Genomic DNA, 18376 nt, shown 5'->3' with positions numbered 1-18376 from the left:
GAAGGTTTCTCCTTCTGTTGAGCAATTACAATGGGAAGATTAATCATGTTTAGCTCTGTATTCCTAGTGTCTGGCCAATTGTGTTGAAACTGCAACGTCTTCCATGGAAAACTGACTCCCTTACACTTTCCCCAAATACACATAGGTTCTCTATTTTGTTCAGAGCAGAGAGCACAGAAGTTGTATAGTGGATCACACCCATCAGAGCCTCTCATCAATTGGCAACATTTTTCTAATTCAGTTGCAGTAGACCATTGTACAGATGGTAATTTGCCTTACTGCTGGCCTTCATGCAAAGTCACTGCACCTCATTTGACAAAAAATAAAAGTGAATAAAAGCAGTAGTTAGCTTACCAATTAAGGGCACAGAATCAGATGTTGCTGGCATAATTTCAGCCACAAGTAACATGAAGACAGTGAGAGACAATAAAACTGTTATACCTGAAAGATAAACATGAAGTATGAAATTAGATCAGTAGCTTGTAACTACAACGCAGTAAGAAGCAGAAAATAAATCTGAAGGAGTGCTTTTAGCAAGATGCATTCCCATTGTTACCCTCACACCAGCACATTAGTGGTACTCCTATCCTTTCTTGTACTACCTCAAGTTCAGGGCAGCAGTGCTGCCAAACTAGTACCAATGCTTGCACAGACATATATATTTTTACATCCTTGTGACTGTTCAGCTTTTATCACCATTTGCTAATTAGCTGAGGTAAATCAAAGTCATTCTTGCTGCTTGTTTGCTTTAGGAAGACGGTGTGATTTTGAGTATTTGAGCATATGACACTCAATTAATGGGCATGGAAGCTATGGGTGGGGTAATGCATAATATTCCTGAAAAACAGATTTGCTGTCTTGGACAGATTTTGGTATCTTTGATATTAGCTGTTGGGTTCTGCACGTGGCTATGTCCAAGCAGTCTTGACTGTTGATTTTGGGAGTTTGACTTCTGTTGCTTAGTGATGAGCTCCCATCTTCCTGGAACAAGGCTTAGCTCTTTTCTCAGGACTAGTCTTAAACAAGAAGGAGTCATTATCAGGTGGAAAAGGATTTAGGAAAAAAGAATTCATCTTAAAATATGGGGAGGGACTTCTTGATTAGGGAGGCTACTACTCAATTTAAATCATGTTCTGGAGAAATGTCAATTTTGTTTCTACCTTTTAACAGCTATGTTAACTTAGTAGAAGCCACTGCATTTGCAATTTTGTATGAGGCAGGAAGTTTCATTACATATTAAACCTCCCATCTTAAGGATCAAGTAATTAAAGTCATAAGATTTGTTTCACAAACCAATACTTTAGTTAAAATTCTCTATAAAAATTAGAATAGTAGCAGTTAGAATCAGTCTTTCTGAGAAGGCACCTTACACTCTTAATACAACTCACTATTAAAAGGAAATATTAAGAAGAATTCCATGTTAAAGTGTTCAAATGCATATTTGTAAACTTAAGCTCTACTCAGTGAATGTGGGATTTTTCTTCAGCAAATAAGCATCAAAAAATGAAACCCTGCTTCTTAAGGAAGGCAGTCAGGAATTGTCATGCTTCAGCTTGGTTGTTTGGAATTCCTCCATTTCACAACTTCAGTGTACCCTAAGCTGAGAGCAAGGGTTAAACATCACACAGCTTCAGCATCAAACAGTAAAAATAGCTCATGAGCCAGAATAGGGCACACAAGCTATTCCTCGCTGCCTACTAAGACTGTTTAAAAAACTTTTAAAAGGACAACTTCTTTTGGTTTGGTCATATTTACAATATCCTATTAAGGGTTTACCTAGTGAGATCTTTTCTCCCGAGTCTGCTGGAAGCAGAAAAACTAACAAAGCAAGTGCTGATATCAGTACACAAGGAATAAGAAGATTGAGTCCGTAATAGAGAGTCCTACGTCTCATAGTTACTGTGAATGTTACATCTGGGTAGGGTTCTTTACAACATTCATAAAAACTCTCAGTTCTCTTCCCAGGAACTCCTGTGTAGGAGGGAAAAGGAAGAAAACCAGAAATTAATGTGAATAAACTGTGTATTATGTAGTGATTATTTTAAAAAAGGATAAATGTAGCTTTCTAAGTTTTACTATAGGTAAAACTACTTCTATGAGCTTAATTCTCAATTAAGTCATTTTTGTCAGATAATAAAGGAAAATCAGATAAAAGATACTTATTGAATTCAAGAAGCAATTTTGTCACCTACTTCTGTATGTTGATTTTCATCTTACATCTGTTCTCAGAGTTTCAAATGCCACTAGCTAGGTCATTTATTAATTTAATTTCTGTCCTCATTTCCCAATCATTATTCCATCCATTTCAGCAGTGGAGACAGGGCTGCAAGTTCACAGTGTAAATAAGAAATCAAGAGCTTACCTACTAAATCCCACTCTCCATTTGAAATATAGCCAGATATATCTGCTTCTTGCATTTGTAAGTCCAAGGACCAGCCTCCGTAAGTCCAGGATCCAAACTTCAGGTTACACTTCTGAACATCAAATGGAAACCAGCGCACATCTATGTAGCATGAGCTTTTAAATATGCCTAGATTGGATTTTAAACAAGAACACTTAATTTAAATGCTTTTTCCATATAATTTCATGTACATTCTGAAAGCAGACCTTGTTCTACACTGCACCCCAGTTTTTACTTGTAAAGCATATTTAATCTCAGTTGACGTGTAAATAGCAAAAGTCACTCATAGAAAAGGGAAAGAATTGCACCATTAATGTATTGATGTTATAAACTATTTTTTGAACTACATTTCCATTTTGGCACATAGTGGGCGAATATCTAGAGAACAGCTCAGATTTCTAGATACTGTATTTCAGAAAGAAATGAAGCAGAATATGCATTCTGTTTCTCCTATTTCTTTTACTGAATAAAATAAGAAATCCTGAAAGATTATTTGCTGTTTTATTAGATTTACATGATCTTGATTTATTCAGGAAAGCTAGCTTCTTATTCTTCCCTTGAATGAAAATGAGTCACGCTAAATGAGTCAGGCCCCTGTCATTTAGCAGCTTTCAGAATTAAATTGAAAAACCCCCACCAAAAGGAACATCTTAAATCAAAAGAACAACAGGCAAACCCCTGAAATCCTCTGGGGATCTTAGATGGAAGTTAATTCTAAGAATTGTGCTAACTGAGCCTGGGAACAGAAACAGTACTCCACCGCTATACATCCAGAGAATCAGTGATATATTTCTGATATCAAATAAATATCAAGCACAGACTACTTCCCTTTTAGACTAAAAATTGTTGTGATGAAGCATCCAGTGAATCACTTCAAATAGAAGATACATCCAAGATATTACTAAGCATCTTACTATAAAGTAATGTATTAATAGAAGAAACAGCTAAATTAATGAAATACATTTTTATTAAGAGGCATTACCATGGCTTTCATAAACAATATATTTTTATATTAGAGGCTTATATTTTTTATCTTTTTTATATGTCCACACTTCTGAAATAGTGCATTATGACAGAAGATTTTACATAATTGCAATTAAAAATATATCTTGTATGGTGTTTCTCATACAAAAGTATTAACCATGTAATTCATGATGCATTCAGCTTAAATCTATCAGATGATGCTAGCTAGATAAATAAAATATCAGAGAATTTATGTCAGATTTGAAACCACACCATATATAAGTAGTCTGAGTTATCAAAATTTATGACATGAAAACAGCCTACCTGGTGGCAGATACTGGCAATGTCCCGAAGAATTGACTAAAACATTAGTGTGAAATGTAGCATCAAATCTTTCATCAGCACTAGAATAGGAAAGAAAAAAAATTGGTTATATGCTCTTTGACTGGCTGAAGAATATCTGAGATGAATCTGTTCTTGATAGAAGGATTATTCCTCCCCAAAAACTTGACAGCTTTTCTCCTGTCACCACTTTTCTGTGGCGTCAGAGTAATTGGCCTGATACTACTGGATTTGTTCCTGATTAACTACTCTAAGTGAAGGTGAGCCACCTCATTCTCACTGCTCACCAATCCCACTACATTCATTACAGTGCCTTGGCTCTATTGATTTCCATTTTGAAAGTAAGCACTTTTAAAAAACTTCTCAAGTAACTGTACAGGGAAATCTGTTCTCTTGCTGTCTACATTAACAGCAGCTAATGAATACTGAGGAGATGGATACTCCAGTGTTTCATCCTACCCCTTTGCATGGGTGAACGTTATTACTACATGTCATACATAAGACTTTTAATGCAGCTCCAGCCTTCATTATCTACTTCAGAAGCCACCAACTGGGTTCAGCAAAAAAAAAACCAAACTATTAGAGGTGTCAGTGTAGTGGTGCTGGCCAGGACCGCCCTGATGTGCCGTTCTTACACATCTCTATAAAAGAATCATAATGTTACTTGGAGAGTGCTTGAAATTATGAATTCGCGGCTACTGCCAAGGAATCTCTCAACTACATCTGACACTATGACCCAGGAATTTACTAGGCATTAAAATTTTAAGAACTTCTGGATGGGAAACAACCTATTTTCAAATATTTAGATGATGATATAAAGACTCTTTCCTATGACAAGTTTAGTAAGTTCGCTGACTCTATGAAAGACATTTAGATTACTTAGCATTGCAATATATGTATGCTCATGTAGTATTATGCCCTATTTCACAGTTCCCATTTACTACTGCAGGTTTTCGTGGTAAGTTATTACAGATTTTGATCTATACATCCTTTAAAGTTCAGGACCTAGGTATTCAAGAAATTGTCATAGTTATTGAAATTGGTGCCTAGATTAAATTCCACAGAATGTACTAGGAGGGTACTAGCAGTGAATGATCCTTGCATCTCAAAATTATTTCAGGAACTGCTGTGTTGAGTTCACGTCTGATGGCTGTTGGCCCTGATTACAGACACAGGCTCCTTTCTTGGGCTTTCACTGGTGCAGGGATAAGCAAAATGAGACATAGGCTACTGTATTTTGTTGTATTGTTTGTAGTTTCCAGTCACCTTGCGGGGACGGGTTGGCACACAAGGCAAATACAGTGCCAGTCGCTCTGGGCCAGGGCAAAGGAGGTCGCACGAGCCTCAGGGTCTGGCTTCTTGCTGCAGTCTGTGCTTTCATTGATCTAAAAACCTGTGTTGTCTCTAGGTTGATTTGAACATGGCAAGTCTCTAATGTCTCTTTGCCTATTAGTGGTTTAGTATCTCATAATTTTCTAATCACCTTCTAAAACATCATCAGAAAAATACAGTAAGAATCTAAGATGGGGAGAAAGTGAAATATTCATAATTCTAGCAGAAAATGAAGTATAATAAATGGCACATTCTTCCAGCAGGAAAACCCTTTCTGAAATACTGTTTTTAAAAAAGAGGACTTTAATATTTGATCTATTCTGATGCAAATTTTGTATCTCAGAAGCTAAAATAAAGCAATCACTATTTTAGTTATTGTTACTTTGCTTTTATTTTCCCCTTATGTATTTGAAGAAATTACATTTTAAAAATATCTGGACTGGTCTGTGAAATATGCAGGCAAGACGAAACTAAATCCAAATAATTACATGCCCATCTGGAGTTGCACTCTTTCCTGTGGTGAGCAGAAAGCTCACAGTATTGAAAATCTTTGCAATTTGAATTTGCAGTATTTAATTTGAACTCTGAAGACAAGCAGAAAAGTCTAAATATTATGTATGTAGCATGAATGGATTCTAGGACTTTGAGGGGAAAAGGCAATTCAATTCTAAGGCAGTTGAGCTAATGTAGACCGCTCTCCTTCAGATTCACAGCTCATGGCTGGATTGTCTGAGTTTGTGTTGCAGCTTCTCTTCCAGTTGGAGCACTAATTGTTCTCCCTCCTCATCTTGGCTGCCTGTTTTCATGACATTTTTAAGAAACTGGTACTGCTAAGATCTCTACTGATTGCCCTGCTAAATTTGGCAGAAATGGATTCAGAGGAAATTAGGGAAAGGGGCAGCAAGAAAGATCATACACAAACATCTATATTCACACAGGTGTGCATGCCTACACGTGCATCTTGTTTCCTTAGAAAACCAGACTTGAAGTCCTGCAACAGGTTTCTATATTAGACATAGACAGGTAATTGCTTTGACTTGAAATTAATAACGGCTACATGATGAAACTCCGAACAAGTAGTCAAATTTAGGATGTAAAAATATCCATGCCACACAGCTGACTTGTAAAGGGGAAATAAATGACTAGAAATAAAATTCTTAGCCTCCTAGGCTAGATTCTGTTCTCTTCCCCTTGAGCGGAGGGCAGTTAAGCACCAAAGGATTGCTTCTAAGACCTTGCTGCTGTTTCTGGTAATTGGCAAAAATAAAATATTCGAAAGGACACTGGTGATCAAGGAACCTAGGTTTCATTGCCATGTTACTTTGGCTTTCATAAGACGCATTCTTAAAAGAATATCAAGAGGTACTTAGACTCAAATATGAAATTCTTTTTTCTGAAAAAAGATGATATGTGTTTTTTCTACACTGTAATTCTAATTGTTTTTTGAAATGCAGTGCTTCAGTTGGGAATGCACCAAGTAGCTAAGCCTTTGCTTGGTGAGACTTTGAACTCAAATGTAATGATAGAAAAACATTTCTGCTATGTTACTTCTTCAGGGTATAACCACTTGAAAGCATATACTGACTGCAGTACATTGAAATGACAAAGCTGTACCTAGCAGATATAATCCCACTGGCACCTATCTGGAGAATCTCAGGTTTATAAAACTGGAAAAATGAAATTGTTAAAATGAGACATAACTACCAGAATTTTTGTAATTCCATGAAGTACTGAACCCTATGTGGCCATTTGGAAAATAATACCACCAGAAACGAGCACTTTTAGTAAGTCTAGTAAAACTAACAAAGTGGAAGAGAGCCATACATGACACTAACACAGTCAATCCTGGAATTTGTTCATAGGCCAAGATTTTCTTCCCTCAGACAAACTACAGATGAACTGGCCCTGCTCTTCACGATAGACTGGTTGTAAAATTTAATACAGCTGCCATAAGTTTCTCTGTACTAGGCTGCAGCAAGATGTGTAAGGACTCAAGACATAGTGAAACATGCATTCATTAAAAAGAAAAGTGAATTTATAGTTCATTAATTTCTTTGTAACTGCAGATGCATGTCCCTAGTGAAGTGTATAGAAATTGAAAGCATCTATCTCAAAATACCATGTCACTATAAAAGAACATCAAAACATTCCCAATGCAGTTTCATACAGGAATAAGAATTTGTTTTAAATAGCTTTGCTCCCTGACTAAACTCTGAATAAGATTTAGGATTGAATATGTGTTTGAAATACAAACACTGTAGAAAAATTCTTCATGACTGTGCCATAGTTAACAATCCCAAGATTTGAAACCCTATATTAACAGAAAACAAGTGTTTTCAGTTTTTCAGGTTATTAAGTTACCCTTCTCATTCGATAATGCTCTTCGGCTACAGTTAGCATGTATGTATTAATATTACTAATTTCTAAAAAAATAACCCTTTCATTTTGGATACACTTACTTAAATATTGAAGCATAAATCCTCAGACACACTGAAAGTCTCCTCTCAGGTATATGATATATGTGAGGAAGAATAGTGTCATAATTCATTCTTTTGGAAACCTCTAAACTGCTGTTGTAGAGTACCAATTTTATGGCATACACAGTGTGTTACTCAGCAGAATGGAGATGAATGCGTGATTTGTCAGATTCTCCCAAGAATGCTGTCATTTACAGAATCAAGGTAGCTAGGAATAAATGCTCAAGAGAAGAAATTTGCATTGAAAAATACATTAAGCAAGATTAATGTTGCAAAAATACCTGTCCAGGTTGCATGCTGCTCCATTTTGTGTACAGAGCATTTGAAAGGTTTTTCAGGCTGGTGTATGGGCAACTGAAGTGCTAATTGTCGTGCTTAAACCAGAAACAAGAATTAATCTTGACAGGCAGTTACCGTAAGTATGGTGAACTCTAGTGGAGATCACCTCAAATCATTTCGTATTAATTGTACCTCTGAGAGAAGCACTGCAGCATGCTGTAAGCAAAGCAGTAATGTAGGCTCTAGAGAGAAGTACTTAAGTGGCTGACAAATGCTGTCACTGGGTGCTGTTATCACATTAGTACAATTCAACAACACCTGTGACAGTGACATTTATCATAAAGGTGATCATCTAATGGCAAAAGGGAGCATAACTGCAGCTGACATATTGGGTACAGCTATTTTCTAGGTCTTGTTGCAACAAAAAGCAGCTCTTGAAGTGGGGAGGGGGAATCAGGTTGATAAACACAGTAGCGTTGTCTTCTTAGTAAACATATGGCAGAGAAACAGAGAAAAAAGCCATTAAGAAGACAAAAGGTTCATGTCATCTGCATGGGCAAAAAAATAACAATGTACCTTGGCTACCACAAAAGAGCCAGTGCAACGTGTACAAAGCAGATGTAAGGTCTTTCCAGTACCTGGGGAACAGCACACAGGCGCACAACAGCTGCAGAAAAAGGCAAGTTGTTAAAGAGCAGACAGCTCTCAGTGCTTTATCTTTTTAAACTAAATAAATTCCACAATGGGAACTACCATATAATAGCGCAGCCAAAGAATCTCTCAATGTCAGCCAAAGGTTCTGCAGTGGATTGATGGCAATCTGTCTGTCCCTGAAATAAGCCCAACTCAGAACAGATAGTTTGAAGAGGAGAGCAACAAATAGTCTAGCTATTTTTGTAGCAGGAAGAAAGAGTGACACCAAAACTGGCCATGGGAAAATCCAAACGTACTTACTGGCATTTACCTATCCGACCTCTAGTGAAACCCAAACTAAAACTAGACAAGCAGTCAAAAGTCAGATTTTAATTCACCAGTAAACATTTAGACAAGACAAATAATTTAAGAGGAAATTATCACTACCTGTACCATTAAACACAGCCAGAAAAGTTTACTTTTCTAATCATCTCACAAAACCCAACTCAAATTGGTGGTAGGGAGGATGTCATTGTTTACAAAGTATTTGCAAATATGACCTTCTGTTGTATAAACAGGAGACTGGTAATTTTCCAGTATTCCAAAAACCCGTAAAGTTTGAAAAAGTATTTCAAAACCTAGGCATTTTGATGAGATGATTATATCATTTGCCTTGCCTTATCTTTGCAATTGGACAGGGTGCTAGATAATCTCATCTAGGCTCCCTTTCCCATGGAAGGTTGGACCAGTTGATTGTTCAAGGTCCCTTCCAACCTGGGCTATTCTGTGATTCTATAATTCTATAGAATTCTCTTTCTCTCCTTGCACACATGGAAAAAAGTGTGTCTACCTGTTATAGAGAAGAATATCTGGCTTCCAAATCAGTCCATCAGGAAAACGGACATTCTTCACTCCCGGGTATTCAGACACATTCCACTGTAGATAATGATCTGTCCAGTACTAAGACATACACACAAAAAGTAAGTTAGGTCATCTCATCCACTGGTTTACTGTAGTTCTCTAGGGACTGGCTAGCCTGAAACAATAGGTGTTCTCTTGTTAAAGAGCTACTATCTAGCTTCAGGCAGTGAACTGTTTCGAAAGGGTGAATTAGGCCACCTAGAGCTCAATGGAAGGCATAAAAATCTCATTTTTCAATTCACACTGCAGTGCACTTAACAGCCTATAAAGGAAGATTTGGGGTGCTTGTGTTTTATTGTTCATGCTGTCTCAGGTGCCCATTTGGGACAGAACAGATCTTCTTTTACAATTCATACATTAACTTCAATTATGTTTATCTTCACAGACAACATTTTTTTCTGTTGTTGGAAATTCTCAGGTTGCAATAACTTGATTATAGACAGGTAGAGCAGCCAACAGTCACTGCTGACAGGGAGAACAACTGAAATGGCAGAATGGTTAATACTAGCATAGGAGGTCTTAGGCCTGAAGTTAGGCAACCTCTGAGGCAGATGCTCAGCGGCACTGCACTGTCCCACAAGCTTCCTTCCTGGCTGGCACTTGCTGCACTGGAGGCATCTGTCCTGGGGGCTATCCGTGCTCCTTTCAACCTGTCCTTGACTGCCAGTACAGGCAGGGAGTCTGTAGCAGTCAAACCAACAGGGGTTTGATCTGTGTTTAGCGTTGGTAAATCCCAGATACTGTCATTGAAGCATATGATCGTGCACAGTCATAAAGAAGAGCACTGCCCCAAACTGCAGGCAGTTGAGTACCATGGCAGATCTAGCAAACTGGTTACCTCCTGGTCTCCTGAGAAGCACTAGCATGAGCTACTGTATTTTCCTGAAAGTGAGGTTGCACTTCACCCCTTACTAAGCAGATGACTTGTCAGGATACAAGGGTGGTTCCTGTTGTGCACAAAAGGCATAAGTAAGAAGTAAAGTTCATTTTGTTTCACAAAATGTATTTCTTCTTATAATTTCTATGCTTCATTATATTGTGCCTCTCTCTATCTCCGTATTATGTTATTTACATCAACTGCACATAGCTGTAGGCATCACATAACCTACAGTGAAAACTTCACCAGATTTACAGTGCTTTTGCAATGCCAAAAGTTAGTCTTTTAAATGTAAACTTTGAAACAGGTGGGTAAATATACAATACTTAGCCCTTCAACAGTCTTGAGGCTCTTGTCAAAATCTTTGACAGACATTACGGTCAGAAAAAATTTCCAATGGGTATTGTGGAGGTAATGTTATTGATCACTCTCCTGGGGTATTCACATCAAATTGTTCTATGTAATTCCTTGCATTACTGTCACAGGCAAGTTTCAGTTTGATACACAAAACAAGTCCCCAGTTAGCCTCATGCTGCAGGTGTTCAAATTCATTCTTGTGCCTCTCAAACAGTGTTTGTAGATGACGGTTTTGATGCATGCAACACATCTAATAGCACTCATTACACATCTTTTGTAAAGCTTTTACTATACAATTTCTTGGCCTATGCTTCCATACTTACTCATTTTTTACTGTGAATTTGTAGCGCCCTGTCACTTGGACAAATGATCTGAGTTGTGCATTGCTTTTTCCTTTTGCTTTGCAGATAACAGTTTTTTACAGAAACCTTAAATCAGAATATCTGATTGGCTCTGTTCATAGTTTTTTCTTTTCACTGTCTGCTCCATTCACAGTTCTCTAATTAAACTATGTGTATTGCTCACGCTTATCAATACACAGCTTCTATAAGCTGATCAACTGCTTCTCATCTTTTTTTTTTGGAAATTTTAGATCCATTTTTACAGTAAATTTTTTTACATGAACTTCCCAATAGACAAATGTCACTGTACTTTTTACCACTTCATCTTTCGTGGAGTGTAGAAATACTGAGATCCTCATGATACCTCTATTTTTTATGAAGTCCAGCAATGTAAACAAATACAATGTGTGGTTTTGAGGCATTCAAACCTGTGGGCTCTTGTTGGCTTTAGGCGACTCATTTTCAGTAGCTGACAGAACAAGTCACTTTCTGAGTAGTACTTGCAGGGCTGGGGCTGGCAGGCTGCGGGCAGCTGCTGCAAAGCATGCTGCCGGTTGGCTTGGTTGTGTGCAGCAGGCTCTCCTGTTCATTTCTATCTGAACTGCATTACAATAATTTATATCAATATATCCAGTAATTTCTTATTCTAACTTCTTTTAGGAGTTATCATCATGGCCAATACAATGTAGCATAGGGTGACAGTGAATGATGTAAAGACAGTCCAAAGGGTGATAGAAAACTTAAAGTCTGTATTAGAGATAATGTTAGGCAGATTGTATGGTTGCTCTGTTCAGCCGTGTATACAAAGTGCTTACCCATCCAGCTGGACACAAGCCACCTCATTTTGTTTTAACTTTAGAGCTATAGTCTCCACTGTAGCTGAAGTACATTTCATGCAGATTAAAATAGCAAACAGCGCAGGGTACTTGGGTTAGTATTAATCTGTGTGACTAGGCAAGGCTCCTGCTGTAACTTAGATCAAGTTTGAGATTTTGATACTGAACAGTATTTCCATGGAGATAGTGGTCAGGATCAAAGAGTCTGCATGTATAAATACTAGATTTATATTCCCCTTTCTCCCAGGTTAGGTTTTGTATTTAAGTATTTCAGTGATGATTACATAAAATATATTTAAGATACATCGCTGATTATACACACATACATATCAAGAAAGGGGGTGGAGAGGGAACTTCAGGGAAAACCTTATTTCAGACCATTTAGCATAATAAAATGACATGTGTGCCTTAAGCATGCTTTGAATCTGTCTAGTATACCATTAATAGACAGTTAATACACAAACACATCTTTTTTTTTTTTTTTTTAAATGTGTACACAGGCCATGAAGAGTGGCTACATTTTTGTAGTAAACAAATGATCTGCTCATTGCAGTCTTAACATGCTCCACACACAGTATATGCTAAGGTGAATAAATCAAAAGAAATACAGAATATATAAAAGAATCAGGAATTTCCTTAGGGGGAAAAAAAACCCAATCTCAAAAAGGGTAAGGATGCTGTGGGATAAAAGAGGAGGAAAATAAGTGATAGCTTCTTGAGTATGAATTGTCAGCTGTTTTGCTGGTAAGAAATCATAGCAACTGTTGTCATTGTAGCTTAAAGCCAAAAACATACTATATTTGACAGTTTTAATCTTCCTGTACAACAAGCCTGTAAAATAACATGGGCTGAATGCTTCTTCCATGTCAACTTTTCTTTGTAAATAAATCGAATAGCCATGCTATCCGTTGTAGGTCATCAAAATAGTCTTTCCTTTGTTTCCCAAGGCCTACCACAGTGCAAGAGAAGTGCTCTTTACAAAATGTTAACAATAAAAGAAAAATGAATACCTTTAAACTGAATGAACTGGTTAAAGAAACTGAAAGGTGTAGCGTGATTATCTTGAATAATAAAACTCTTCTGTAAACCTTTACTTAACCCAAACAGTTCAGTTTCTGTAACACAGATGGGAATTCAACTAATAGCAAATTCTCATCCTAGCTGCTATAGTATGGATAAAGCTCCCCATATCACCCCGTCTTTGTAAAGCACAAACTTATGGTAGAAATGTTTTGTGGAAGCATTAGGAGCTCCCCAGTGGTCAGCATGGTAAGAAGCATCTTCTTAATTCTAAGTCTTAATTAAAACTAATGCAAAAAAATAACCACTCAAGTCAGAATAAATCTGTGTAGGCTCCTTTGCGTAGGAGCAGCTCTCTCATTAGTTAACCTTTCAGAGAAAAGAAACTCAAAATACTCTCACAAAGTTCTTGAATATTCCATTATCTGTTCCATTTATTAAAAAGTGAGTGAAACTTACTCCTGCCCAGCAATGCCAGCCATGAATTAATGGGGGCAAAGTTCCCTGCTGTGGTATCTAGCGGTGGCAATAGTTAAGTAGTAAGAGAGGATGTGAAATTCTGTGACAACTATAACAACTAGACATTGCAACAAAAGGTAAAATAAAGCTACTGTTTGAAAAATGAACACCCTATGTGGGCAAAACAAACTGGGAAACCAGGAAAAAGTATACTGTTCCCAGCTGAACATTAGGAAACTGAACTGGTGTTCCAATACCCATTTTATTCATGTAACTGAGATACAGAATTTAGAGAAGTAGCATAAAAAACCTCTCATGTTCACAGTTAACTTCTGATGATGACCTATGTTTAAACAACAACATTTTGAACAACATGGGAACAGCATGGCCATTTTAATTAAAATCCTCCTGCCGTTTCTTAAGGAGATAGACAGCAAAGCAAGGAGGATGGCAGAGACATTCAGTTAGGACAGTGGCTGCAGCTCTCAGGAGATAATGAACCTCTTTGGCACAATTTTTCCCCTGTATCTGAAGAACCATCTGGCAATTTTCAGAGTGCTGATCAGAACAGCTATTACAGATGAAATGCATTTCTTGCATGTGTAGTTATCTTTCACAATCAAATTATTTTCTGCAACATAATGGATTTGTTGAAATGAGTGATAAGGCACTTGCAACTAAAGTTACTCTACCTGGGACTCTTAGGACACCATTATCTTACAATGATTAAGAGTTTAGCATGACTAAATCAACTACAATGAGTTAGTAACTTACTTAGATGTAGTGACTCAAATTCTTAAAAGTTTCCAGAAATATCTGAAACATCAAGACCTAAATCTCAGCCTTACAGTTTTCCATTCACCTTAGCTTTGTCCACTATGTAGCAAGACACAGAACAAAAGCTTGAAAGTTTCCTAAAGTTCAAACCCCTCACCTGATTAAACTCAAACACCAAAGGGGGAAAAAAACATACTTTCAAAACTTACCATTTGTAGCCAGATGTTTGTTGTTAATACTTGATTCTTTTCATCCTGGGAGGAAGGAGAGGAAGACGACAAAACCAAACGACAGCTTAGTACCATACAGATAAAACAGCACCGGTAAATATATTTGACTATTATGAAATAGCCAGCTGTGCTAAGATACCTTTCAAAGTAAAGAGAATCACTGCCTCTAACTTACTGCAACATATATTTTCACAGGTACTTTTTAATGTATTTCTTATTACCACAGTCAATCAAACTGTTTCCTGAGGGTATCCTGAGTCTGCCAGACTCTTCCCTAGGGCTTCTTCTTTAAAAAAGAATCTCAAAAGGCAAAGCAGATTACAGTAGGGGTTGCCTGTCTCACCTTTGTTAGGAGCAGCCCTCTCACTAATTAACCTTACACACCAGACATATGCAGGTAGTAGAAAAAATATTGAACAAAGAAAGTGTGACTAAGCTCAGATGATGTGTGTTGAGGCCATATTGAGTAGCTTCTTATCAGGCAAGCAGCACCACTGATACCAGTGGAACTATACAAAAAGTGTTGTATCGGCTTTACCAGAAAACTGTTGTCAGGGCAGAACATTATTATTCTTCCTGGAACAGTTCCAATTTGAAGGCCTTCCCCCTTGCCTCCTGTGACTATCTGATGTAAGCTTAGGTGACACAATAGGCATCTTAATGCTGCACTTAGTTAAAGAGTTTAATTCTTCACTTCTCAGACACAGGAAAATGTTGGTGACCTTATTTCTGTGGAGGTACTGTGTCAGTATCCACCTGGGTTGTGTGAAGCTAATGGAATACACTATATATACTGTCAGTATTACACATTCTCCAAACTGAAGACACAATCTCTGTCCCAACAGCAAAGCTTCATTTACAGTCTAAGGAAGTGTCACAGCAAGTTTCAGTCACCTGTACAGCAGCAACTATCAGAGCTGCTCATAAGTCTAGACCTCTGAACTTAAATCTGTCACTCTTGAACTTAAATGTTGTTCCTAAATGCCCAAAAATGGCCAAAAAAAAAGGTTTAATCACATTCCATACAAAAAAACCCCCACAAAGCCCCCACAGGTTTCTTTTTTTGATAATACTCATTACTAAAGGTCAATACTCTTTACTCTTTTGCTGTTGTTTGGTGGACTTCTAACAGAACAAAATTCCTGAGAGACCTTTAATTGAAGCCATTTTAGAGCAGCACAATAGTAAAAAGTTACACACCATGTAAAATCAAATACAGTGCAAGGGACAATGGCATTTTTAAAGTAAATGAAGCCTATTGAGGAGCAGCATCAGTAAATGTATGCCAGTGTTACTAGGTCATGTATAATCACAACTAGATGTACAACATACAGACAAATAAAAAGATTGTAGGTAAAGATCAGTATTGTGCATTAATAAAGTCTGCCCTCAAATGCACGCTCCTACCTTCCTTTAAAATGAAAAGTAAAATAAAAAATAGAAGGAAGCACAGACCACAGCTAGTGATTCAGCACCCTTCCTCTCTATTTTCTGCTTCATCACCTCCATGAACCTTACTTTTTCAAAAGTATCTCAAGTGGACAATTCATTTAAATGGCATCCTGGGGAAACAGGTCTCTTTAACCCCTTGGTTTCAGGAATACATTATTAAGCTGCATTGAATTAGCATGCTGAAGGCATTGCTGAAGATGTCAACCAGGCAAAGTAGTAATTAATTTGCAATAGTAGCTGTTATTCTGTAGCCATACAAACATTAATTTGGTGCCTCTCTCAACAACCTGCTTATAGTGTTAAAGCACAACAGAACCAGTTTGCATGGGACCTGTAACTCATGAATGAAGAAACAACCCTTAAGAGATCATTCATATCACTATAAACTAAAGTCTATATACAAGTGTTGCAAATTAAGGACATGTAAAACCTCTATATGTTTCCATTCGTCATAGCCATCTTTAGGTCAGATGTAAATACCACCAACGATAACTTATCATTAAAAGTTCGATAGCATTTTCTCAAAGCTCTGTGTGCTGTCCCAGATGAATATGACAAGTTCCTATAATGGAATGTCCCATCTATTGCACCGGAGCAAAGCCAAGAGCACCACTGCTGTGTGGTTTCTCTGCAGGGCAGACAGTAATTGTGTTGCTTTGCACAGGCGTAACTGGCTACTCAAAAGTGCAGAGCAATTCAGAATCCATTATGTTGTGGGAAGCTTGTTTCAGGACTATTAGCTGAATGGCATGTACTCCTGCTTGGTTAAATTCTGAGTTAAACTCACATTTTATTCCCAGTGTGATCTCTTTCTACACATGAATGGCCCCAGCCTTAGATTAGTGATGTTTCAAAAATTCCCTTTTCAGTAGCAGGAAAAGATTGTACCAAAGCTGGAGTTCTGCTGATGCTTAAGCTAATGATACGGCATGGGGATTTATTTTGAAGCCCTGATCCCACAGCATAGTCAGATGAACTATTTTAGGAGTACCAGAAAGGAGCTCTACTGTCAAGCAGCACACATCACAGAACCAGATTAGACAGCCATCACTGAGCAGTCAAACTAGCAGAGCTGAGGGGGACAGCAGACTTCTAATCCAGCTGTGCTGCTGGCAGAATGATTCAGCTGCCTGCCACTGCCAGGCAGCTGGGCACATGGCAGAGCCATCGCAGGTTTGCCTGCAGGAGACTCTGCAGATGTATTCTCAAAGCCAAGAGTTATTCTGAAGTGTGATCTTTCACTCAAACCTAGCTTAAAGAGGGTATCCTGAGAGTATTGACTCAAAAGTAACTTGTACAGTGAAGACAAGCCCTAAATGAAGACGGCCCATGCTGTTTTCCTGGTGTTTCTTTCTGTTATTTTAAGCATTTAGAGCCTGAAAGAGTATATTTGAACAAAGTAACTCCCACTCAGATCACTATATTTAAGGTTCCATCAGTGTTTAAATCATAAATCCCATCATTGCTCCTCAGCTATAGAAACTTCGCTGCATAGTGTTTGTTGGAGCAAATGGCTGCCAACATTTTAGTCATTATTGGATTGACTCACCCATCACTAGAGGAAAGATTCTGATTTTAGAGGGTTTGTCCCTCTCTGTGTTCCCAAGTGAAGCTGGTGAAAGGTGAGGCAGGAGACATCCTGCAGGGTTTCTCCCAACTAGGAGAGTTTTTTGGACACTGTTCTAAAAGCTTTACAGCAAACTGCATTAACACTGTTTTTCATTAGAGATGTGCAGTACTTCCCCATAAAATGATGGGTGGGCTTGAAATGCTTCATAGAACTTCACTAGTTTTTGTCACTTTGCAGTACTTCGTAAACACTTACTTACAGAAAAAATGTTGAACACAAAAGCAAGGCAGCTCCTATTACAAACCCCTTCTACTATAAAGGAGCAAAGAAAAAGGACTTCACAATATATTCTGAGATGCTGGGAAAATTAGTCAGAGAACGAGACCAGAAACTGTATCATGTTGTTTGGATTCGTGTGTTTTTTTCCCATACTAGCTACTTTAGGTTACTTGCTGTTCAGATAGTACTGGCCAAGTAGCACAGCTAATGGAAGAGTTAGGTTTCGTTCACACAGTGGGAAGTGGGTGGGAGGCTACTTTGGTCTACTTGATTCATAACTGTATCATGATCTGTGAGGGCAGGTGGCGAATTGCTACTGGACTGCTTGTCACATTATTTCATGGCACTGTAGTTAATGAAGGAAAAGTAGCTGACATCAGGAAGACTTGAATGGTCCTTCATTAATTTCTGAAGGTAGAGGTAACAACTTCTGGACGTTTTTTAAGGGAATTGCACTGTCTCCTTTCTTCCAATTCCGATCTCTAGTTTTGTCTATCTTTTCAATTTAAACAGTCTGTCAGACTGATCACCTTTGGAAACACAATATCAGATTCTCACATTATCTTTCCCTTACCCTGTGTTCAACAGAATATATAAAGAAGAGATAGAAATTTGACAATGCTTTGTGAAAGGCATTAGCCTGGACATGGCAAACTTTGTAAGGAATATTATCTGCTGACTTTCAAAAGGATGTCAGCATGTGTAGTATCCACGCTAGAAAAGTTATGCAGCAAAAAGCAAGAGGAAAAAGCAGTAAAATAAGCCTGCATGCCTATAAAGTGACATGCAGTGACATGCAGCAAGAAGCACATACTTTCCAGAAGACTTGC

General features: G+C 37.8%; 1 protein-coding gene across 2 annotated transcripts in view; it reads right to left on the bottom strand.

Moving 5' to 3' along the window:
- Positions 1-18376, bottom strand: part of CHRFAM7A (CHRNA7 (exons 5-10) and FAM7A (exons A-E) fusion) — a 45826-nt gene that overhangs the window by 6686 nt on the left and 20764 nt on the right. For both annotated transcript variants that reach the window (XR_008238286.1, XM_052808314.1), the window contains exons 3-8: positions 14225-14269; positions 9278-9387; positions 3689-3768; positions 2363-2530; positions 1777-1971; positions 355-441 (exon numbers count right to left, since the gene is read on the bottom strand). Coding sequence is in view for 1 of the 2 variants with exons in the window: in XM_052808314.1 (XP_052664274.1) it covers positions 355-441; positions 1777-1971; positions 2363-2530; positions 3689-3768; positions 9278-9387; positions 14225-14269 (685 nt within the window). In the remaining variant the exon portion in view is untranslated. The remainder of the gene's footprint in view (positions 1-354; positions 442-1776; positions 1972-2362; positions 2531-3688; positions 3769-9277; positions 9388-14224; positions 14270-18376) is intronic.

The sequence above is a fragment of the Harpia harpyja genome, chromosome 14 (assembly GCF_026419915.1).
Source record: "Harpia harpyja isolate bHarHar1 chromosome 14, bHarHar1 primary haplotype, whole genome shotgun sequence".
NCBI lineage: Eukaryota > Metazoa > Chordata > Aves > Accipitriformes > Accipitridae > Harpia > Harpia harpyja.
The sequence above is the reverse complement of the archived record's forward strand: the minus strand, read 5'-3'. Positions and strand labels throughout refer to the sequence as shown.